At 40.1% G+C, this 25,796-nt stretch overlaps 1 protein-coding gene across 50 annotated transcripts in view; it reads right to left on the reverse strand.

Moving 5' to 3' along the window:
* The window catches only part of KCNMA1 (potassium calcium-activated channel subfamily M alpha 1), a 481,181-nt gene extending 465,144 nt beyond the window's left edge, over positions 1 to 16,037 (reverse strand). For 23 of the 50 annotated variants that reach the window (XM_040562781.1, XM_040562780.1, XM_040562766.1 and 20 more), the window contains exon 1: positions 14,735 to 16,035. In XM_040562781.1, coding sequence (XP_040418715.1) covers positions 14,735 to 15,049 — 315 coding nt within the window. In that variant the 5' untranslated portion in view covers positions 15,050 to 16,035. Of the gene's footprint in view, positions 1 to 14,734 lie in introns of all 50 variants that reach the window. The other 27 variants (XM_040562755.1, XM_040562764.1, XM_040562763.1 and 24 more) reach the window with 11 other exon arrangements.
* Positions 16,038 to 25,796: the final 9,759 nt, after the last annotated feature.

The following is a 25,796-nucleotide window of genomic DNA, read 5'->3' on the forward strand; positions in this document are numbered from 1 at the left end:
CCAAAAAGGTGAAACTTACACAGTAGGCAGGAAAATAATCAGTGGACGAGGATGAAATTTGACTTAAAGGCATGTAATGAGATTTCCATAAGCCAGATAAAGATCTACTCACTCAGCTCCTAGAGTTCACAAGAGCTCTATGCCCTATTTCCCCCATTTCTTTCCAACTCATGCCAAAAGGCCTAACACCCGCTCTGCCCTCATGAAACATTTCCCCCAAAACTGTGCATTATCAAACATATGCTCCATAACACAGTCAATGACATAGAAATCATGCCTAACTTGTGCCATAACAAAAATGCAATGTGCATTATGGAACCCTGCCAAACTACGGACACAATCTTGAATATCTTCATTGCCTTTTCTTTTCTAATCTAATTCACTTATTTCCAGTATTTATGCTGCTTACCTTTTGCATGCTTCCCAAATCAGGTAATACAATTCAATTTTTACAGTCATTTTTACATTCCTATTCCCAGTATTGCAATGACTACATTCAAAGTACTGCAGAGAACTTCAAGAACAAGCTAATTTAGGCAACAAAAACATCTGCATAGACATCTTGTATTCTTCTTAAAGAAATATAAATTTCAGAGTGAAATTGAGTATACCTGTGACAATTTTCATTTTGGATAATAGCTTTTCAACTGTTAAAACAGTTTCACTATTGCTCTGAAATAGTAACCTAGTTTCATTTTCATTTCAAACAACTCAATCCATTTATTTTCAAACCAATCCATACAGGGAATTCTATATCATTTATAAAATAGGTTAAACGCATGCGACTTATTAATAACAAAAAAAAAATCTACCTTATTAGCAATACAGCAGAAACAAATGTTTCCCGTACAGTATTACATGAACCCTTTGACTTATAAACCATGCTCTAAACAAACAGTAAGTAACCTAACACAAAGATCAGTCTTCATTTGTGATGTGCCACAAATTACATTACAGGTTATATAACACATTGTATGTTTATTCTGGCTCAGATTCTTTCACCTGTTCTTCTCCCCTGGCATTGCTAGCACTACCAGATGGGTCCATTTTAAATTTAATTAATTTGCCCTGTCTCCTGGGATTTCAAAAAAGTAAAGCACTGACAAGAGCCCTGGTTATTTCCTTTCTTGGATAGAAAAAAAAAAATCTAGACAGCAATTTTCCTTTTAAGAACAGAATACAGCATTCACAAATAAATATCTGGGGAGAACATGTGTGGTTCAAAGAAGCTAAAAATAGTACAATCAACAAGCATATGCTTAACTGGGAACCTTCCTAGACTCTAAGAGTAACATTATTCTTTAGTCAGTGCGAATGGCTCAAAAGCCATTTTATTATGACAGTAGAGCAAGCATATTCATCAGTGTCTATACACAGACAAAGTAAAAGCCATACACCTTGTATACCAAACTACAGATTCCCTTCTTGGCAGTCTTCATTCCCTCTATCATGTTACTTGTTGATTCTTTCAACCAAATCCTGTTAACACATTACAATTAATTTTTCATCTCATCCAAAATCAAGACTTTTTAGTTCTTTTACTATCTGTTTCTGAAAGTTTTAACCACCTGCAGTTCCTTAAAAATAGTAACTGCTGTAAGGGACTTGCAAGCTACGTCTCCTTTGCAACTTGGACAAATAGAGCAAGTGGATACTAACGAAGTCATCTTATCTTGATTACTAGGTTGCTTTACATGGACTTGGGCAAACCAGTACTTTACAACCCCCCACCCTCTCCTGTATCTCTCATTATCTACACACAGAATGCATGAGGCAGAGAATTGCCCCTTAGTTAAAACCAGCAACAGAATCTGGTACAACTACACCTGCAGAACTACGTGGCTTCTGAATACTACAATAATTTCCAGATGTAACATTCAGATTCCCCCTTGGGTATTTTGATGTTTCAGATGGACTTTTCAAATTGTTAGGTCCAATTTCAAATACACTATGCTCCTTGTATCAAGTGGTACATTTTAAACCACTATCCTCGAACCCTAACAGGAAATTTTCCCACTTGCAGAAAATACTATAAAAAATACCACAACCCTTTCAGACCTATAAAAGGAGCTTAAATGGTGTAGAAAAGCCAACACAGCACAGGAATGAGTTTTGCTTCAAATATATCAATATGAAACACAGACTGACTTACAACCAGTGCTGCTACCTCTCTAAAGTCTGTCTGCCTAATGGACATGTTACATCTCTCCTGATGTTAAAATATTTCCATGAATTTTTGCTCTTAATGTCACAGAATCGTGTAAGAACTTCAGGTTTTCACCTTCTAGTGATATGTTTATAGGGTGCAGATTCAAAGCTATGTGAACTAATCAAAAGCCTGAGGCAAGAAGACAAATAAAAACAACCTATAATTAAGTTCAGAACAACTGAATGATCTTACAAATACTTAACATCAACGAAGCATTGCCTACAAAAGAATCTGTACTGAATTAAAACACAAATTTTAATTATTTTAATATAAAAAAAGGAAATAAAATTTAGTTGACTTCTATGTTCTTTTAAACTATTAGAAATGAGCCCAAATACACCAAAATAATCTGACCAAATGAAAACAGACACCCAGAAACCAATACAAATGTAGTTACAGAGATAAAGAACCCTCTACTGTAACTGATATTAATGATTAAAGCACTGCTATAGTCTTAAGACAAGCAATTTGCTCTGATATTTTTAGATGAATTGCCATCACAGAGCAGATTTCCATTTACCTACCACAGTTAAGTTCATTGATTTCAAAAGACACAGATACAACATTTTTTCTTAGGGAGTTGAACAATAGCTTACATCCATGCACTACTTTAAGACAAACAAGTATTTTACAAACCAACAGAAACTACAGTCATGCACCCACAGCTGAAGACAACCCACCCCCAAGACCAACACTACCTGTCCCAAAGAAAAAGACAATTAAATCTGAGAAATATTGCTACTAAAAAAGCCCACACTTTAAATGATGCCTCTACTTGTTTACAAAACAACATTTTAACAGACCTGAGAGAATACAAATACACATGAGAGAATCTTTACAACTCAGTTTATATTCCCAGAGTTTTTTAGAACTTTTACCTTTAATTGAAACTGTCATGACCCTTCTCTCCCCTTCCTTTAAAAGTTTTTAAAGGTAAAAGCCCCAGAGCTCAAATTTACAGTGACATGAAAAGCCCTCTGAAAACAGCTTGGGCACTAAGCTCTATCACCTGTTATCACAATCTGTAACACTTATTTTTCTCTAAATCAAACATACAACACCTGCTTAAAAACAGTCTGTCCCCAAACAATTCCATTTCTCCTCAGTCAGGATATAAAATATCTTTATCCATACCAACTTCATACACCCTCAGAAAATCAATAAATAAAAGATTATTTTAGAATATTTACACTGAAATGGATCAATAGTTCTGTCACAGCCCAACACCTACGATATTTTAAGGCAATATTGGATCATCCAAAATCATAGGTCTCACCATCATCTTCGCCAACCTGTTGGTTCATTTTCCCATCTGCAGTAGCCTGCCAGGGTCACAACAGCCAACGCACAGAAAGAAGCCCATGAAAGAAAACTGAACTCCAAAATTAACATTACAGCACAGCAGAAAAAAAAGAGCTCTCTAGAAGAGCTAGGAAACCGTACATATATTATAGTGATTTAAAAATAAAAATCCCACATCAAAAAGAAAGGAAAATAAAGCCAGAAGCATGCCAAAAACACTAAGATGGTGTTTGTTTTTTTTTTCCCCCTAAAAGCACTGTCTAATCAGACTAACTGCACATTTACAAAAACTAAGGTATATTAAAAGAACATAAGAGCTCCACACTCTCTGTGCTTCAGCATTTATACCCTCAAGGCTAGCTCTGGGGACTGAATACCTGTTAGCAGGTGCAGTGAGTGTATTAGGTGTGCTGGAGCTCATCTCCCTACATAGTTTCACCTGAAGGCAATCCTCTTACCAACTCCAGAAAAACTGGAATTTACTTTTAAAAGTGCATTCCTTATCTGGCTAAAACACTGAAATGAACAAACCTACATTCACCAAAAGGACATCATTAAATTAATACTTTTATGTCTAATAGAGTAGAATGTCTATTGGAGTGATGTCTAATAGTGAAATCCACCTCACTTTTAAAACTTTTTGGTATTTAAATTTCACCCATGAGATCCTTTCTGCTCAGCAAAACCACCTAAAAATGCAGTTAAGGATCAGGAGTTACTGTTGGCTGGCGGTCACAGCCTGTCCTCAACACAGGTCCGCTACCTTGCAGAGTCTCCTCCCAGACTTTACAGTTTGGATTTATTAGCAGTATCAAACCATGACCTCAGGATGATAAAGCCAGTCTTACAAGACATAATCAAAAACACTGCAGCCAGAAAACACTTAACTTGCTCTGCGGGATTTTTTTTAAGTGGTAAATGATGTAACTTTGCTTAAACAGACATTAGAACAGATGAGGTATGGCCTACATCACTTTAAGTTCATATGAAGCCATAAAGTTGATGTAAACATAACATCACATGGCTTAAACACCTTCGCAGAATTAATTGTGTAATCAAACATACTCTAATCCAAATTCACTCACTCCCACCATCTCAGGAGTGCACAGGTGCAATATAAATGCTCACTAGCCACCTCAAGCTTTACCTGCCATGATCCCATCCCATCCCATCCCATCCCATCCCATCCCATCCCTTCCCTTCCCTTCCCTTCCCCCCCGCCCAGCCTGCAACACCTACCCACATCCCTCATATCCATGAAGAGTGGAATCTGGCCCACCTGTTAACAGGACACAGCAATGCCCTATCTGATCACTAGTGAAGGATTTTGATAATTAGTAACCCCAAAGCTTTCTTTTTTTGCTGTATGCAATGCAAGCTTGGAGTCTTTTCTGCAGTACCCTTGGCCTGTTTCATACTGAAATACTACCTATTTCAAAACCTAATGTTCTATTTCTCCATGTACTTAAAGTAAACAGAGAAGCCCATAACATTCTGGATTTACTTTGTTGCTTGAAAAGTAAGTAAACGTTTCACCCTAGAGGTTTAAGTATTTTCCACCTCTACAAAGTATGAACACACATCCTCTCATTCAACCACTCCTTAACAAAAAAGAGAGGTTTCTGAATAAACTTTCTACAGTCAGTTGTAAGGACACACTTTACTTTTGTATGCAGCTGGCACAGGACTACGACTAAGATCTATTAACCAAACCATTAGCATTTCTCACCTTATGAACACCAGCCCAGACTGTACTTTTGCACGTAGAGTCAATCAAGGCAAAGTTTATGTGCAGCCTTATTAAAATCACTGTAGCCATAGAAACAATAACCTGTCCCGATTACTCCCCATAATTTTAATATGGGAGCATGAAAAATTTGCTTCTCCCCTATTTTTAGTGAAGTTATTTCTAAAAAAAGCAATTGGCTTGAAATAAATATTTTTGTTTAAGGGGTGTGTATCAACCTCTTAAGTAAAAGAACATTAAAATTAGAGTATTAGATGTTAATACAAAAGACACTACTGCTTTTAAAAGCTTTAAAACAGTGTGTAACTTCACAAACACTGAAGTACCTTGTCCACTGTTTAAATATACAAAGAAAAGAATCCAGGAGATTAGGCAGACCCTATTCAACTTGAGGTCCAGTATACACTGTTCCAAAAGAAAACGGTAAGTACCTGGATTTTAGCTATGCTCCCTGACAAACACCTAAATAAGGAAATAAGTTTTCAAGACTAGATTAACAGTGCCTCTTTCTGAAACCACCTGAAGTTATCACTGTCTCTGAAACCAAACTTTTTATTCAGACCTTAAAAATAAAATAAATTTTGGTGTCTAATAAAGTGTTTTGTGCAAGCATTGACTTAAGTTCCACATACTGACCTAAATAGCTGCTGTATGAGTTTTCTTTAAAAAAATATTCATAACTTAATAACAATCATAATGCCATCAATTGAAAATCAAAAGATTTGATCTCAAAACATCAAAATGTTTTTTTCTTCCACTCCTAGAATCACATCTTACCATTCAACTGAAATATGTCAAGGTTTTCCTACAGTACATATCATTATGTTAACATGAAAAATTTATCATTTAAATCATTCAGGCAGAGTCAAATCTGAACACTTTGGATAGCATTTGCCACTTTTAGTAAATGAAAACTTTATTCTGATGACACATTCCAAGGATGCAAGTAAAATGATTTTTTGTGAATAGGAAAAAAAAAAGGGGGGGGAGGGATTTTATTTTTTTTAAGGAACAACAGATATGGAATTTGAATTCTGCTTTTATTACTCATGAAAAGACAACATTATAACTTACATGTGTAAGAAGGTGTCAGAGGATGAGAAGGAGCATTTAAGTCAAATGTTGTATGGCCTTAAACCAAAAGAAAAAAAAATCCTAAGCATATAATCCATATCTCTGTAAAAAAGCGTAACGGACCATAACCTTATCCTGCAGACAGCAGAAAAATAAAACTGTGGTAAAAGACCCAAGGTATACATTATTGCTGAAAACCTGAAATGATATGAAGATAATGTGAACATAGAAACAGCTTTTCACTGTTTCTAATGCTGATGGAATCCGAAGCCTTCGATATAAATGCACCTGCAATAGAAGACAACTAACACAAGAAGCTGGTAAAAACTTCCCACATAACACAACCAATTTATCTGATGTGTATAACTAAAGCATTAAACAATTGCTTTATGCAGAGAAACATTAGCACCACATATAGACAGACCATGCAGTTTTCTTCTAACTAGACTGTGCTTTCATTCCAAGTGATAAAAAAAAAAAGGCAAAAGGAAGGTTTTTTTGTGTTGTTTTTGTTGTTGTTGTTGCTGCTGTTGTTGGTTTTTTTTTCCTTCAGTCCTTAAAACCCACGTAAAGCGTATCAGCTTCCTCATGAAACCCTACTTATAGTAGGGTAACCTAGAAAATGTAAAAACATGACACAACATTGACCTGTTGACTGGCAAACTCACCGTCAAAAGAGTGACGGCCAGTCACTGGTAGTCAAAGGATTTGCCAGGATATTTGAAAGCTTCTGAAGTGCTCTACACCAACTATGACTGTTGTTACAGGTCAAAGAAGCTAGGAACCTGTTTCAAATAATCTGTCCAGCAGAATACCAGTGCATAATCACAACTAAGATGAGTTTAATAGAGTTCATAATATGGAGAAAAGAAGAAAAAAAAGATGCTAAAACAAATAATCAAATACAACACTATTATTCACTTTATTTTTGTAATATAAAGGCCTTCATTTGCAAATTGTTTTTTTTTTTTTTTTAAGACATATCTATTATGTTTCCCTCAATCTTAAAGTAGAAAATAAATCCAGCATCAATACTGCTACAGTTGCTCTCATTATTAATAGCACATTTAGAGTGAGTCACCTTTTTAGTTTAACAAGTAAGAGATAACACATTACATAAGAATCTAAAAGATACCGTGAAATTGATGAAATATATCAAAAAGAAAATGACAAATATTTAGTTAGCATTTGCTTGGACAAAGGGGAACAAATCTGTATTATAACTGTATTCTTCGGTATATAAAAAGTAATTAAAAGTGCAGCACAGTAAAGCTGCATCTAATAGTTATTGTGACAAGCCTCTCAAATTCTAGCCCAGTTGTTTTGTTATGTTACAATTGTTTATTATGGTACAGCATTTCTCAACAGCCTTTCGGCTCGGTAATGAGACTCGTCTTTTTTTATCCACTTTATGTTAGCAGTTCTGATATCTATGCATCTATGTAAATTAGGTGATGAAAAGGGCATTCAAAGGGATTTCCAGGACTGCAAACGCATCTCTGTCCTGCAGGTGAGCCACAGGGCAAGGGACCTTTGCCAGTTCCATCACGTGGGCACTTACTGCGTCCCTAAAAAATACCCAGTGCTTGTCCTTGCACATCAGCTTGCAGGAGAGATGTCATGATGAGATATTGCCAACAGCTCAAGCACGCAAATCCTGATTTCCAAGAGCAGGGGGGCTGGAAGGAGGTGCAAGTCTTAACTGGAATGGAAACATACCTTGTGTGATTTTTAAGTATTGTTTCTAATGTGGAAATCCCAGACATAATGGCCACAAGCCAAGTAAATATATGTCTCTACAATAAAAGAATAAAGCTTTTAAAAGCTTAAAATGTTAACATAAGAATCATTTGGGAAAAAAAAAATATATATATATCGGATTCATCTAGAACACTGTGAACATCTAGGCCCGAGTCCAAAACCATTGAAGTTATTAGGATTGTCTCCCTCTATTTCAAGAGGCTTTGGATAATGCTCTCAGTTTCTGTAGCTCTGAAGCTGACAAATATATGCAATATATCATCTCAAAGCAAACTGAACTCAACACATGTCAGTGACAGCACATTCATTTAAACAGAACCACGCATACTATATATGGCAATAAAGTGTTCCTTTCACAGATGCAAGCCTGATGTATTCTCAGGCTATTAATACCATCAGGATTCAAAATGGGCCTTTCCTGACCAATGCATCTCTGACAGGCACGGCAGACAGGTATCCTTCTTTTCCGTTTATTCATGTAGCTATATTATTGGCAAAAGTGCTAACAGCAACTTCTACTGCATTGCCACCTTCTTTTGTCACCCAAGAAGACCTATGTGCCACAAAGAGTACTTGCACTTACAGACCATGAGGTTGAATCTGGAAGGTGTAATTAGCCCTGTGTAAAGTTGGTATAAACTCTGCTCAAGCCTTATACTCTCATAGGGTTTGGCACTGTCCTGTCACAGGACAGGACCAAGAGTTAGGCCTTAAGCACTCAACCATGTAGCAGCATCTGAATCCAGGACAGAAACAAAGCATATTGAGATAGCTTTTTCAGTTGTAGTCCCTTTCTTTTTACCTCTGAAATTACATGTGGGAGAGAAAAATATTTTTTGACTATTATCATCCACACATGCAATTTTCCAGCAATCTTTCCCTTAGAAAAATTCCACCTGAGTTGTATTCACAGTCCTTCTTAGACTTCCCACTGACAATTTGATGATCTTCATATATGTGAAATACATAATTATATGCAGGGTTACTATAAGTACTTAATAGAACCCAGAGAATACCCCATCCCCTAATTTCTTCCAAAATTATTTTATTCTTCCATCTGACTAACTTCTCTGGAACTGCTGTCCTACCTTTAACACTAGAATGCATCACTGCTTCTGAATGAGAGCCTGATCTTGCAGAGGAATTATTACCAGCCAACCCTGAAATTCGCATAAACTTTCATCAATGTGAGCTAGATTCCACAGAATAGCAGAGCCAATCTCTGCAAATCCCTCTGGGGGGAACAGTGACCATTGTTCTGCATTTTGCCTGCTGACTAGAGATTACTGCTGCTGCTTAAGATCTGTCTCAGGAAGGACACTCAATGACTAAGATTCGCAATCCACCTTCTTGCAACAGTACAGGACAGACATGGAACATCATTGCTTTTGTAATTATAATCATTAGATCCTGTCCCTACAGAGATTATACTTATGACCAGTGCTCTCTAAATTTTCGGTGTTTCTGTAACTGGGGCTGTAAACTGCCCTCACTCTGTACCAGAAATCCCACAGCATCAAAACTGTGTACATAGATCATTGTTACTAAAAAGCTTTTTGTTCCCTATTACAGGCATTTCTTCTGTTGTGCTAAACTGGAAAAAATTGTGAAATCTAATGGTTTCCAACCAACATCTACAGACTCGCAAATGTGTGAGAGTTGCAAATTCTATCTGAGCACAGATTTTCTCCTCAAATATATGCGTTGCAAAGCCTTGAGAATAAGTATTACACTGCACCAAAATAACATTTCTGTCGAGATTATTAGGTTTACAGCTTAAATCCTTGTCCATACATTTTCTTTCCTGCATACATAAGCAATTTTATCATGTCTTTATAAAATGTGAAATCCATTACGAGCTTCAGAGAGCTGAAAGTGCCTTCTATTTCACAGGAGACCAGCAGCGTGGCAAACAGCCACACACCCCTCTTCATATCCCTGTCTCGTTCACTTGTAGGAACACCATCTGCAAAGAGCCGCAAGCACCTCTCCTCCCAGTCCTTGACCCCTTGAATGTGCTTCTGTCTCAACTGGCAACCTGTCCGGTGGGACGCTCGCAGGGCACTTACACGCAGACCACCTGATAGCCATGAGACGGTAACGCTCCTGTTTCTCGAGCCAGATTGAGCATGTGACTGAAGAGTGAAATGCTTTGCAGCCCACTGATAATCTCTTGAGCCTCCCAGTTGTTCATACGCTTCTGTTCAGTCCATCTTCGAGAGAGTCGAGGTGAGGCTTCCACACACAGATTTAGGTGAAGATATTTCCAGCATTGTACCCATACAAGCACCTTCTAATGTATTCTCCTACTCTTCTGAGTATACGGTGCCTGCCTTGTTTTTAGTTTGTTTCTTTACTTTTATTTGGAGAGGCGATTTACTTCAGTACTGTTAGGGAATCAACAAACCTAGCTATCGAAGAGACAGTGTGGCCGAAACACTTCTTCTTTTAGGGAAATCAGAAATTTTTCCATTTACAAACTTCCCCAGGCCTTATAGGCCTGGGTGAAAACTCTCAGCTTCTCAAAGAGGCCTTCTGCAAACATTGCACTTCCAGTAAAACTTCCATTTTTCTACTGACAACAAACAGCAATGTTGGTCAGTTTCTACTGACCCAATCTAGCACTGTGTAGTTTATTAAACTTACCAAATACATAGACTAATATCAAAGAATACTATTGTGGCTTGTCATTTCAGGCCAGTAACTGGCATCTATAACCAAGGACTTCATTTGATATACATGTGAGTCCTGGATTGTGGGGAGAAAAAGCTCTAAAATCATGCCAACGCAGGCATAGTGATGTAGACAGCACCTAGACTAGCACCTGCCTTGAAGACATAAGGGGTACACAGGTACCACCCTGGGGAGCCCAGGAGCAGTGGTACAGGGTCCAGTGTGGCATTCTTCAGACGGGTACAGTGTGCACTTCATGCTGGACTTCAGCTCCTCAGCTTCAGGAGCTGTCCTGCCCCAAACTTGTTTCTCATTTCACTGCACCTTCTTGTTTAAGAGATTGTTCAAAGCCAATATACAGCATCTTTAATGTTTATGAAAAAGAAAATGCCCTTCAGGAGCACAGAAAATGCAGAAGCAGATCTATAACATCAGAAGAAATACAGATTGTACAGTAACTATTTAGCTACTGTGTGTCACTGCAGACTTCATTGTGCTTTTTTATTATTACTTTATTTCCAGAAACAAGAACAACTAATGGAGTTGCTCAGAATGAAGCCAATGAATTTGAATCTCGTGTTCTACTTTTAATATACAAACAGGAATGAGTTGGTCAAGGGACAAGGACCAAGCAAACAGAAGACAAGTTCTTTAACAAAATCTGTTTCTTAAAATGCAGACGTAAACACTGAGGAAAAAAAACCATCATTTGTTATATCTCCACAAAATCACTATAGCTAATTTTGCAAGAATTACATTTAAAATTATAAACCACATTAAGTAAACTAAAAGAAGGGCTTCAACTGTAATGACTCACATTACATGAAATACTGACAACAGAGGTCAAGATTTATGTTTTTCTTTTCAGCATATTTTAACAAATGTCATCTCACAAAGGAAGCATGGAGCATAAAAATTCTGTAACTTCAGCCATTATTGGTACTATATGATTAATATTAATGTTCTATTAGTATATAGCGATATAAATTGGAATGGAATTTCAAGGGCCAATGCTTATCATTCTATTACCAGAAGTTTTAGTATTCTCAACTTACTGTATCTTGACTTTATCTTGAAAATAAAAAAAAACACAACGCTGTACTGAAATTTCATACCACGAAGTGTTAAACTATTTATGCCACATTTTTGAATTCCAACTTGAAATTCAGTGCGTTAAGGAGGAAAAAATGTTCTAAATTCTTCTATGCAGCCATTAAAAAGGCCTACATCCACTAAATAGAGTTGACCATCACTGATAAAACTGAGAAGTGCAATGTGGAGATTAGAGTATAGCAAGAAGAAAATGAGATTTTTGCAGTTCCTTGCAATAACATACATGGATATAGGTGTTAGGATAGAAACTCTGTGCCCTCTGCCTTTTAATATACGAGTTATCCAGCAAGAAGCCAAAGAAAAGAGATATGAAAAAGACTTCTCTTAGCTCACTCTCTGGGACCACTCTTTATGTAGATGATGAGAGGATGTTGGACATCCAGCTTTGCTACAACCCGCAGAGTAGCAGAAGAGGCAGCACAGGGAAGGAAAGGTCCTAACATGAAGAAAAATTCTTCAGTTCCACAGCAGGAGGAGCTACTTCTCGTAAAACTGCTTTTGCTAGCAGGTCCAATATAGTCGACAGAGTATGAGTGTGCATTTGCATTTCTCACCTGGGCACCCTTGCCCAAGTTACCATGCAGCACAAAGTGAGTGTTTGGTAACAGCCAAGTTTAAGGCATTTCCAGTTTTTCTTTCAGTTAGCCTTCATACCCTAAATAATTTTAAAAGTGTTCTGCAGTACCTCATGGCTCCTTACACACAGAATTCCCTCCAATTCCCCATTTTAGCATGGAAGGAATGTAAGATCAGCCCTTGAAAGTTCTTATTCAACGGAGGCTTGAAAACCCTTGGAAGTGTAACAGACACGCTCTAAAAAGAGACGTCTATCTCCTCCTACCTGCAGAGCCGTCTATCCTGCTGCCCCAGGGAGAGATACTCATGAACTTAGCTACTTCAAGTCTCGAGCATGGAATCAGCTCCGATCTTGCTACCCCAGGTAGCTGCCGTCTGTCAAATCATTCAGACTGGGAGAGCTGGAACCCGCTGGCGGTATCTGTTATTTAGCTAACGGATACATTTCGCCTAAGAAACTTTAAGGATAATTTAGATATGCTTTTCTGTATTGGTTAAGAGATAAATGATCTTCTTTAACCATGTCCCAACAACAGCTATCACACCACTGAGACCCACCAAGACACTATGCAGAGGAAGTCTGCACAGAAGCCTCTCAGCCCTAACTTTTAGTTAACTCAATGAAAGAAGCAGTAGGTGATAACCTGTAGGATTTTCGTTTTCTTCAGGATCTCTTATAGCCCTTGCAGATTTGTCCCATCATGCAGAGAGGAAAATGCTAAATATACCTAGAAGAATAGTAATATACAGAGGATAAGTCTTAACTACTCCTCCATTCTCAAAAAACTGTCTTTCACAGTTGTAGGAATTGATATTTTTACAAGACACATTTATTATCACAAATTCATTTGAGCTTTGTCATCATACCTGGCTAATATATCTGAAAAAGTTCAGGCTTGGTTTTGAATAAAATTAAAAATGTCTATAGAGAAGTGATACTGCCTGGAAGGTTTCCTGCAGCTTAAAGTTGAGTTAAAAGCTTTTATTTATACCGTATCTCTAGCAATCTCTTCTTCCATAGATAGGCCAAGTTCCTTGCCAGTGCCCTACTTCCAGCCGCAATGGAGGGGTTCTTTCAGGCAATCCTAGCTGGACACTCACCCAGCTCAACACAAACGCACCAACAAAGTACCATAACTTCTCACACTCTAACTCTGTTTCTGGTTTCCCTAAGTATCAGATCCTTGCGGAGCTGGGTTATGCGCCGTATCAAGCCTGTTTAGGGGGAGGGGACAGGAGAAAGGGGAAGACAGCTCACTGTACGTCAAAGCAAGCCAGCAACCTAGCAACCATATATTAAAAGGTGTGTGTGTTTTTGTGGGTGTCTGTGTGCCAGGAATAACTGAAGCAGATATTATTCCATTTGTAATCCAAAAAATGTGAAAAGGGAAGGGGAGAAACTCCAGCTGCTGGTCTATTTTGGGGTCTGTCAAAATCTACTTTCACAAATACAGAGTCTTAACGCTTTCTATCCCATTTGTCTTAAACAAAAATGAAAGTCTGGACCTGAGCGGATTCTTAGCCTTGGCTTGAAGGGTCTCCTTCAAACCAGAAGGTGACCTTACTTCACGTACCACACTTTCTTCCAGCTGGTAATGTGCAAAAATTGAAAGAATTGAGAGGTTGCCTCAAAAATTTTGCAATTGGATTAGAGGAATACTGACCTGACGTCTTTCATTGGAATTCACGGAACACCTCTGGATATCTACACTTAATTTATGAGACAGACATGTAAGAGATTCTCAGGGAATGGAACTAGCTTTGACAAGATTTACTTGAGTGACAAGTTTACCTTCTTAATTTTCCCCAAGTTTCTCACACTGTAGGAGAATCAAGAGTTTAGCTTGGCACGAATGCGCTCCCACCCTACGCGGCCCCAGGGGGTGCACACCAACTTCTGAACCACCCTGTCCCGACGTGCCAGTGCTCACCTCGCCAAATGGGCTAGCTGGCCCCAGGCACACCCTCAGTGCCACTGGACCAAGACCTGTGTGCATCCCTGTGAGGGCTGTGAGGAGCAGAAGAGGCTGAGGGGCACCTGTCTGGGCTGCACCCAGTGCCTTGCCCCCCAGCCACGCTCCCCACATTGCCCTAGGCAACCCCACTGGAGCAGCACGCTGCCAGCCTACGCCAGCCCTGTGGCACCTCCTGCGCTGCAACCTTGCCGAGGTGTCCCGGGATACAAGGCTGGACTCCTCCTCCTCCTCCTCACCACCACGGCCGCACCAGACCAGCATCAGCAGCAGAAAGGGAAGGAGAGGGAAGGGGTGGGGAGTTACCTTGCTTTTGACCCCGCAGTGGCAGCAGACAGTCCACAGGTACTTGAGGGTCCTCCACAGCAGGATGATAAACAGTCCCCCAAAGAAAGTGACCATGGATGAGGCGAGGAAAGCCCACCACATGCGCTGTCCGCGGCTATCGCAGGGCACCTCCATGGTCACCGGGATGATGAGCGCATCCATCTTGGGCACATTGACGGGGGAGGAGGACGAGTCTGTGTTGAGATTGTTGGCGTTGATATTGTTACTCATTCTAAGGCCGCCGCCGCCGCCGCTGCCGCCCGGGTAGGAGCCGCCGCCGCTGCCATTTGCCATAGCTAACAGCGGGCCCGGCGCGCAGGGGCTTCCGAGAGCTCCTCCCGCCGCCAGCGCCCCCCAAAAAACCCATCACCAGCCATATTGCTGCCGCCGCCGCTGCTCAGCGGGAAAAGGAAAATGAGAATAACGGCAACAAAAAGCCAAATCAAAACAAACGAACCGACCGACAAAAAAAAAATAAATAAAATAAAATTAAAAAAAATAATAAAGAAAAGCGACCGCAACAATCCCCGGGTCCCTCTCGGGAGCCGACAGGCCGGTGAATTCCGAGCGTCCTCCTTGCACGGCGAAAATAATATCAACAAAAAAATAAAAATAATAATGGAAAGGTAGTCCGCTCCTCCGACTCCCACCCCTTCCTTCTCCCGCAAACACGGCCCCCACCCCGCCCACCCCCCCAAAAAAAAAAATCAGCCACCACCACAGACTGATGCCTCGGAGCGTCTCTCCAAGCTACCCAGCGCTGCAACCCCACTGGCCTCCGCGGGGACCGCTCAGCCTCCGCCGCGGATCTTCCTGGAGGTGGTCTGTTATTATTGTTATTAGTCTTTAACTTGTTATTAGCGATACTCAGTCCCCCCCCCCGCGCACCCTCCTCCTCCTCCTCCTCCTCTTCCAAGTCCAGCCCCTTCCTCTCGTCTTCCCCCCTCGGTGCCGGCGGCAGCCTCCTGTGGCTCCTAATTCATCCTCCGCTGGCCCAGCCGTGCGTGTGCCGCCTCCTCCTCCTCGCCCATCCTCCGGGAGCTTCCTCCGGGCCGCAGGCTGCCTCTCCCCCCGGTGCCCCCCCACGGGCGGAGAGAGGCGCCGCCGCCTCCCGCCCCTCCCTCCCGGGGGGAGGCGGCGATGGAGGCCGGGGGGCTCCGGCTTCGGGGGGCTCCCGGCCCCCCGCGGGGCCGCCGAGGCAGCTGGCGGCTCGCGGGGCCGCTCGCGGGGGGGGCGAGGCGGTGCCCGGGATGCTGCCGCTCCGAAGCGTCCCCCCGGCCCGGGCGGGCTCCGCAGCCGCGGAGGGGCGGGGGCCGTGACGCGGGGAACGCCCGGCGCTGCCCCCTCCGGCGCTGCTCCCCCCCCCCCCCATAGCCCTGGAGCCCGGCTCCCCCCCGAGCTGCTTCTCCTGGAGCTCCCCCGCCGCGACATGGCCGGGTCGGGGGCTGCGGGCGACACCGGGGGGGGGGGGTGGGGGGGGGGGGGGGGGAGGGCGCGGGAGGCGGGTGAGTTGCAGCAGCAGGTGCCCGGGGGTGCGGGAACGGGGGGGGGATGCTGCTGCGGGCAGGCGTTGGAGGAAGCGGGGAATGAATACACGCATATCGGGGCTTTTTAATGTTATTATTTATTTCTGGAATTGACACGGGGAAACGTGGCGAACGCGCAGCGAGTTGCTGCACATCGCCAGAACGTTCCTGAAATTAACCCTTAGGGATTAAAGCAGCGATTTGCAGGGACACGCTTGGGGGGGGGAATGCAGGGAGAAAATCTAAGAGGGGGAAGAATCCAGCAAGAAAATCTGGGTAGTTATCTCCTGCATTTCTGTTCATGTATCTACTGTAAAATGTGAGATTAATCATTTATTTATTTATAAAAAATCTCCCTTTGGCACATGGTCTGATCACCGGTTGCCTGCACCCAGTCTGGTGCGATCCTCTTGTCACCTTTCCCTGGTGAAATACAAAAGCCAGTGTGTGTGTGTGGCATTTCCCCACCTGATCCACTCACTGCTCATGCACAGGGCCACCACGATGAAGCAGTCATCTCTTAACCTTTGCCAGCAGTAGTCCCTGTTTTGGCATCTGCCATGGGTCTGTTTATTTTTGTTTTTTAGTTAAGTGACGGTAATGAGATTTTATGAGTTCTCAGAGCTTTTTATGGGTCTATCTAAACCTCTCACCTCCACTTTTTGATGTAATTGCAACACCATTTGACTAACTTTGTGGGTTTAGCATAGTATATTGCTTCAGTGTGCTCCTTCAAGAGGGGGCTTCCTTCTTCAAGCATGGATTCATAGAGGCCTCCGAATAGAGAAAGCATTAGGCAGTAATATGGAGGTATATACAAGTGAGAAAACACTACATTACTGTATCCCAGGGGAAGACGGATGCTCAGTTACATGGTGCACCTGAAGCAGCATGCTCCCAGGAGACTGTTGTAAGAAGGAGTTAAGTAGAGGATTTCTAAATGCAGAAAACAAGTGGGGCTAGAAAGAAGTGGCATGTTGTAGCTGTCTCATGCAGCCCCTGACGGAGCTGCCACCTCCACTGCCTGTCCTTACCAGCCCTCCCCACAGCTGGAAAGCCACCAAGGTGACCAAGTGTCGTGGTGGCAGGGTACACACCTTGAGGGCTGGGCCCGGAACCTGGTCCTGACAGACATTGGCCCTGGGTTTCTGGGCTGGAGTTGAAGGAGTGTCCCTTCCCCAACTGTTACACATACCTGCAGGTACATTTGTTCATCATCTAACAGGCATGGAATGAGGGCAGGGGCATTAGGACACAACCACTCGATGCCTGGTCTTCAGAAGTGCCAGGTGCTCACAGCTGGTGGAAACCCCAGGCCCTTTGCACTCGGGAAGACCTGTGCAGTGAACAACAGAAGCACAGCATATCCTCGGGAAGGTTTTTGCACGTAGGAGTTCCTTCTGTGTCATCAATTGGTGGTGGGCAAGGGCTGGACCTCTGAAGCAGAGGATATGCATATGTCTTCTCTTGCTGCTAGTTGAGAGGGTCCAGCAGGTATGACAGAGAAGACTGCAGCCTGAAAGTCTTACTTTTCCCAAGAAGCACACTTTATACAGTCAGAAGATATGTGTTAAAAAACTATTTGACCCTGGGTACCATTGCAGCTGAGCGCTTCACGCATTGGGTTCCTGAGCACTCCAGATACAAATGAGAGCACGAGGCACTTCTAAAATTGCATCCCCATAGGACACTATTTAGGAATGCAAAGAATGGTCCTACATGAAAGTTCAAACTAAAGCAAACCAAGTACACTGAACTATATAGACTGTACTCTAAAATAATTGGCTTTGAATATGTTTACACAACATGTAAACATTGGAGATGTATTGTGAACACTTATAAAAAGCTGACTTAAGTTCTGGTACTTATACCTTCGTAAAATAACCAAACAGTGGTTTGGGTTACTAGTTTATGAATGTCACACTATATACCCAGGGAGTAATCTTTCCTGTTACCTGTATAAACGAACTCCTGTTATTTACATAAACAGGTCTCAATCCTACAAATATTTATGATGAAACTCACACACAAAGTTAAACTCATTGATGTCAGCTGGTGAGACTCGCACTGTCTCTGAAGAGCTTGCCTAATATGAGTTGTCTGCTAAAGACAAAGCATATATAAAGTAAGCAACTTTGTATTTTGTTCACTGATTCATAGGTAGAGACAGAAATGACACTTGAATGAGTATCAGCCAGGTGCCATTTGAGTTTGCTGTGTCATGAATAAGGAAAGCCCCACTTTCTATTGGAGTTTTTATAAAGTGCAGTTTGAGAAAGCACACTGAAGCTGCCTGCTTCATTTATGGTGGTAATGCCTGCCTTTTACATTGCCTTCAGAACAAACAAGGTTTGCCAACTATGTTTCCTGGTACAACCTATCCTCGGTAAACACAAAATTTAAACAAATTAGTTTTCTATTTAATATTTCAACACAAGAGCTCAAAATTTGTTTGACTGAATAATATGTACCGAACTTAATGAGCACTGTGTTTAGCTGTGATTTTTCTGTTGCTACCATACACCATAGTCTGGGACACAGCTTGACATAAATCCAGAGGGTTTGGTTCCAGAAAGGAGTATTTTAACAGCAAGCAAATTGCTCCTCTTAATGTAAAACAGTTCCCTCTTGTGGATATTCTGTGCACAGTATATCACAGAAAGCATTTAAAATATGCATCCAACCTGGATCTTTGCAATTAAAAAATAAGACCTCCACCCTGCGATGATCTCAACATACAGGACAATCTTCTTGCTAGCAATTACACAGACAGGTAAGGAAGAACAAACTATTGCATTTTATTCAGATATAATTAAGCTGCAAAATCACTCATTATCAATAACAATTTAATTTATTGCAATAACCACAACAAAGCTAAAGAAAAGTTGCATAACCGTACCTTCATGAGTCTAGTATAAATCACAGTAGTTTTGTTTGCTTGTTTGTTAGTTGCATTTATATGAGAAAACCTTCACTTTACATAAAGAAAACAATGATTAAAGAAGAAGGAAAGCATACACTGTGTAAAGAAAGGAGACAATAACACCAAAACAGTAAGGATTTCCAAGGGTCCCTGAACTAAATACTGAAGACAGAGAAATTCCTTAGAATGACAAAATTTTCATTAAAACTGAAGAGTCCACACAATTAAGTGGCACAGCTTTACTGGTGATACAATATTGCACCAGGGTTTAATTTGGCATGATGGTTCAAACAACATGTGGATGGAGTAACCATATGAGATATACAGGTTCCCTAAACGATGACTACATTACACAAAGAATATATATTTTTTTGTTGTTGTTGTTAAGAAATGAGATGTGAGAGACTGAACACATAGACTGAACACATTCCCCAGTTTCACCGATATGCGTCTGGTCTAGCTCAGTCTGGGGAAATGATGGAAAGCAATTGCATGTTATTAGCATGTTATTGTCTTGAGGGAAATAAAATAAACAAATAAATAAATAATAATAATTAAAAAAAGAAAGGATAGAAGCCTCTGATAGAATCCAGTATACCATAAACTTGTTTGCCACAATTTGTTCAATGGTAATATTTGAAACGTTCCTATTTGATTAAAGGTACAGCATAAATGTTGAAAAAACAGCTTAAGGTTTTTACTTTTCCAGGGTAAAAATTTCCAAATTCCAACAGTGAGGTATTTATTTATTCTCCGCAACACCAGGCTTTGGGTTGCTATCTGAACAATCCCTTATAAGATGCACTGTTGTTACCTTCCGTGATAGTTTAACCAGCCTAAATAATTACTATTTGTGACCTCCTTCTTTATGTTTTTGTTGTCACAACAGAACATACTGTTGGCTTTTATATAACTTGAGAAGTTGTGGCAGAGGAATAACTTACACAAGGAAGTACAATAAAATAATAATAAAAATTTTTTACTTCTCAATGGGCTAGATCTGCATTATTGAGCTCAGTGGGGCATTTGTTCTTGACCACAATGTTGCAGACACATTATCAACCAGACTTTACATATAGCCACAGATGTCCTGCATAATTAACTCTGTGCATTGCTTTAATAATATTCCTAGTTTGTCCTGAGAGACAGGTGAAAAATAAGGGATTTCCAGTGATTAGACAGGTACAGGGAAAAAAAAAAAAAGCATGAGATAATTCTAAGGGATTTGTGATTTAATGCAAAATGTTTGCTCTCTGAAATGCTGAGGAGGATCTCCTGCTGATGTAAAACACACATAAGCATGGATCTGCTGTCCTTGTTTTAAAGACTCTGAAGTGGAAATATTTACAGGAGGTGATACTAATGTGCATACAAAACTAGCATGACTGCATATAGCTCTATATTTGTATATGACAAACGATTACCATTTGTTCTTTTAGTACAATTCAGTCAAACTATTTCAGTGAGTACTAATTGACAGTCTTGCTTAGCTTATTCTGCATATACCCAATGCCCAAAGACTGAAGTACATATTTAGCATGATCATAATTTGCACTCTCTAACACCTTCTTATCAAAGCACTTTGCAAATACGAATACATTGAGCTTCATCACATCTCTCTGTAGCAGTATACACGAACACTATTCTTGGCAGCGAGATTACATAACAATTTCCTTGAATTACTTAAAACTTCAGTATTGAAATCTATTTTGGCACTTAACCCTGGCAAAATCCTCCAGCTGGCAGGACAAAGACATACCTCAGCAGAATGTTTTAATGGGTCACCCAATCATTCAGAGCGATCGTTTCCAGAATACTGGAACCCTTGCACTCAGTCCAGCTAAATAAAATATTAAAGAAAGTACCCTACTCATATTAATCCACACAGTATGAACAGAATTTTAATACAGATTAGTATTGCAAACATATTTTCACTTGGCTTTCTTTTTTTTTTTTTCATAAGGGGGTTCTTGAATATATTTTGTTCATTAGCTGGGTCCCACATCAAGACCTAAGCATAATTCTTTGTCCTCAATTTTCCCTCACCAAATGAAGTATTTGGTCATGCAGTATTTGGTAGATGTGATATTTGTTGCCAACAGGACCCCTTCTTACTGGAAAATAAGTATTCTTTATGCATTAATTAAACATTAAGAAGACACGGCTAGCATTTGAAAAAAGGTGATAGCAGAAACGGTTTTCAGCTATATTACACCTTCTGGGCTTGGCAAGTGCATTTAATAAATATCAATCCACCTGTGTGAAAGGACTCTTGACTTCTCAGAATCAGAGCCTGTTTATTACTGTTGGTACTTATGATTTTTCCTTCTAGCCAGGGATTTTACCACAGGGCAAGAGAAAGCGGAAAGACATCAGGAAATATTCTTTTTGAAAGATCATTGACTATACAGCTCTGCTTTGATTTTTTCATAGCTTCTGCACCTCAAATAAAAACCACCACTACCACCACCGATAATTAGAGGTGAAGTGAACAGAAACTAGAAAGGAAGGACTGCAATTCACCATTTTTTCACTCCTACAGATAGGGGGAACAGGCTTTTTTTTTGTTGTTTTTTCCTTCAAAAGTTCCTATAAAGCTTTCCTTTTGAAAATTAATAATCTAATTTGGTGAGCAAGCATTGCATACAGAGGAATAGAACTCTATTGCTGCATATATGCTAAGATACCATATGAGCAGGGAGAGGTACAGTGGAAATACCTGTTACAACAAACATGGGACGCCCTGAAGACAGAAGTGGAGCAAGCACTGTTAAAACCCAAGTAGGCTAAATCACTATCAAGGGAAATACAGGAATAGTGCAGTAATATAACGCATCAAAATGTATCTACGTAGAAAAAGATTAAAATGTCCCTCTTACGTCGCTGATTCCCCTTTTTCTGAGTGGGCTCTGATGTCTGTCCAAATCATTGAAAGAGAGAAGAAGCCAACCCTTCATCCTGCCCTGAACGTAACGATAGAACAACAGAGACAGGAGTTACAAGAAGTAGTGTGCAAAGAACCACCACATAACCATGGTAAAAATTCTCTAACTTTGCCTTGGGTTGCTTTTAGCATGCCGTATCACATCAGGATGGCAACATCACCCTGCAACAGCATCAGCACAATGCCAGGACTTCATTCTGTGTTCCTTTGCAGGTTTGTTTTGTGGGTGCAGCTCTCCAGTTCTTTGTACAAGTATCTGCATTCTTTGGTGCTTTCATCCAGGCCCAGAAAAATTCTCATGAGGAATACAGCAGAGATTACAGTAATACAGCAAATATCTAGGTCTGCTATGTGCTACCATCATGAAAACACCAAGTAGGGTGTGTGCATCTCCCATAACTTTGGGCAGCTTCCCACTGTGCTGTTACTGCCAGCTACAAATAAAGTATTGCCATAGCAATCACAAAGACCAATACTTCTTTTTACAAATATAATTAATTTGCAGGGATAAAGGGTTCTTGTCTCATCTTTTAATATTTTCCATTCATTTTACTTGATATCTTGCACACTGAACATGCGTAGATCAGGTAGCTTTATGTAATTGCTCCTAGGAACCATTTGACTTGGACTCTCAACTTTTCTAAGGAAAAAAAAAAAAAGAAGGAAATTCTAAAAAGGAAGGAAGGAAAAAGACATTTCATTTTAACATATGATTTGTTTGTACTGGGCAACCCTCTGTCATGTCCAGAAGCCAACTGTGCCACGTGGCACTTGCAGAGAGATGCTGCTGGCAGAATCAGAGCCCCTACCATGGAAACACTGCCCATCATTCCTGAAAGCAGCTGCCAGCTTTCACATACTGTAGGGTTCGAAAGTCTGTGGTGTGCAATTTAAAACAATTATTTGGGGAGTAAAGTGGTAGCAGCAGCATTGTGCTGTTGCTCTACTCTGATTAGGCCAGTGGAAATGTTCACCAGAAACATTTTGTTTCTTTTCATAAAAGTCAGCTAATTTTGAAAAAAAAAAAAAATAGTGAATATGTACTGAAAATATCCACTGTGAAAAACACCTCTGAGTGCTAGGTAATTGAATGTCCACCAGGTGTGAATCTGCTTAACTCTGACAAATCAGACATCAGGCATACTAAAACCATAAAGGAGACGCCATATGTTTACAAGCAGCCACTCCATTTATTTGCAGCTTATTGTCACACTTACACTTTGTTCTCCCCAGGATATATTCACATTAAGGAAGCTGGTGTTTATTTTTGAGAATAGCTTCAACATGATTTCAGGAAGAGCTGAATTTGTGATGATTTGCTTTGCTTACTTGTCTCTCGCATTTGTATGGAACAGAATAGCCAAGAACAGGAAATATGCAACAGAAAATAAATTAGAACCGAAAAAAATCGGGATTGCTTTCACTATCAAACATTAGCAAATACAATAAGTTTTGCAATGCTGAATCTCAGCATATTCAGAGGACACTCTCATCCCACTGCATAAGCTCATATCCACCAAAGAGTCTGAAATTAGTAAGAGATAAGATGCAGTTAATGCGCAATCCAGCAAAATGCTGCCCATGCCTGCTTTGATCCACCAAAGCATTTAAACAGGTGTCTAATTTTATGCACAAGTAATCTCACAGAATTCTGTAACCAAGTCACATGTTTAAAATTAAGCATCTGTTTTAGGGCCAGGGTGACAAGGCTCAGCACCTTGTATGATTAAGTGACTAGTAAGCTGAAGAGGTTGTGTAGGAGTCATGTCCTTAATTGCTTGCTGACTTCATCAACACATATCTAACTGAGGTTGTATTTTCTAGTGTGCACTATGAAGGTGACCTTTAGTTCCAGAATGAATATGACCTTAGGATTCCCTTTCCTGTTTGGGACTATATGTTCTTAAATTAGCAAATAATGAAATAATAATACCCAACTTTAGGAGTCACAATTTTGGAAAGATCGGTGATTAACTGATGCTATAGTTGTATTCCTGAGAATAGACAAACCTCTGGAATACTAGTCTGAAGCCATAAGTTTCCTCACTGATATGTCCTCTCACAAGTCAATGGTGCTGCTAAGGGTCGGATACATACCCGTAGTCACAGATACGTGTCAAATGACGGAACTCTGCTAATGCAGCAGTCCTATATGCAGTACTAAGCCTGCAGCAAGCTATAAACGAAATACCCTCAGCCTGAACTCAAACTAAGTGAAGTCAAGTCCATAATGAATGGCTGCCTTAAAAAGGCAGGATTTTCCAATAGGGCTTTATTTACTTATTTATTTTCTGTGCTTAATTCAGTGGATTGTTAATTCAGTAGACACATAATGGCAACCAACAAAATGAAACTCCAGTTAAGACCTCCAGCTGCAGCCTATAGGCAACACGATGATGATGGAATGAAGCTTTATTGACTGAATAGCCTCATATGCTGCATATACTCACAAACATGGCTTTAATTTAATCTGATCTGCAGGCAGATGTTCATTTCTGTTTCCTTACATAAACTAATTGTAACTCACCCTATAGTCTGAACTTGGAAAAATTATTTGGGAAGAGGCATAGATTGTTTGTGTCTTATTCAGTGGGTGCAGTTTTGCCTTCTAATCCAACTTTGTGGCTGTATCGATGAAAGATACATGTAGTTATCTAATAAAAATTTGCATGTGCATATCTAATAATAGTTAGGCACAGGCTAATGTGGAATCGGTGGGGCAATACCTCTGGGGAAAAGCATAATAAAGAATTTATTTTCATACATGTTTGCAGGTGGATATCCTGCAGTTTTTTTTTATTATTATTAACATGCAGTTTTTAGGCAATGGAATATTAAATTTTATTTGAACATGAGATATTAATAACAAACCTTCCATCTAGTCACCATCTCAGTCAAGTCTCATTCAAAGCTTCTGACAATAAACTCTTGTGTATTATATATACTGCCTTAACTCACGCAACAGGTTTTCCCAGTGCCTCTTTTCCTAGGAGGAAGTTTGCTGCTATACATGTGATAATAAACTATTGCTTATCTAACGTCAGTATTTTAGAAACAACTATATAGAGCCTATTGACAACTTTGGTAGTTAGAATATTGTTAATTTTTACATAAGGCATTTCTGCAAATTTTATAGTTCTTGAATATGGCCTGTTTCTTATAAATTAAGGCTGTCATTAAAAGTGTATTATAAACTATTACTTTTATTATTAGCCACAGTAAGATTCTGTAATATAGAATAATCAGTCCTTCAGTGGTCTGAATGTAGCCCCAGAGGAACCCTAGTGGTGAGGTATTCATTCCTATTAAAAACAAAGAAAATTAAATTAGAATTTCAGGGATGCTTATATTCACTCCTATAGACAGAACAGGTTTATTACTAACTTGCTTTCCTAGAAGGAAACCCACCTTCCTTATCTAAAAAAATAATCATAAAACACTTTATCTTTTGTTTGTGGAAAGATTCAGCTATTTAGTGACAGGTAATCACTAGCAAATTATTTACTAACTGTGACAGAGCAATAGACCAATGAAAGTCTGTCAAGGGCAGCTTAAAATTAATATAAATCAATACTGTTTTAACAGGCATTATTTAGACAATACACACTGCTCATTGTACATCAGGTTAGTGTCCTTTCAGTGACAGGC

This window comes from Cygnus olor, chromosome 7 (genome assembly GCF_009769625.2).
Source record: "Cygnus olor isolate bCygOlo1 chromosome 7, bCygOlo1.pri.v2, whole genome shotgun sequence".
Lineage (NCBI taxonomy): Eukaryota > Metazoa > Chordata > Aves > Anseriformes > Anatidae > Cygnus > Cygnus olor.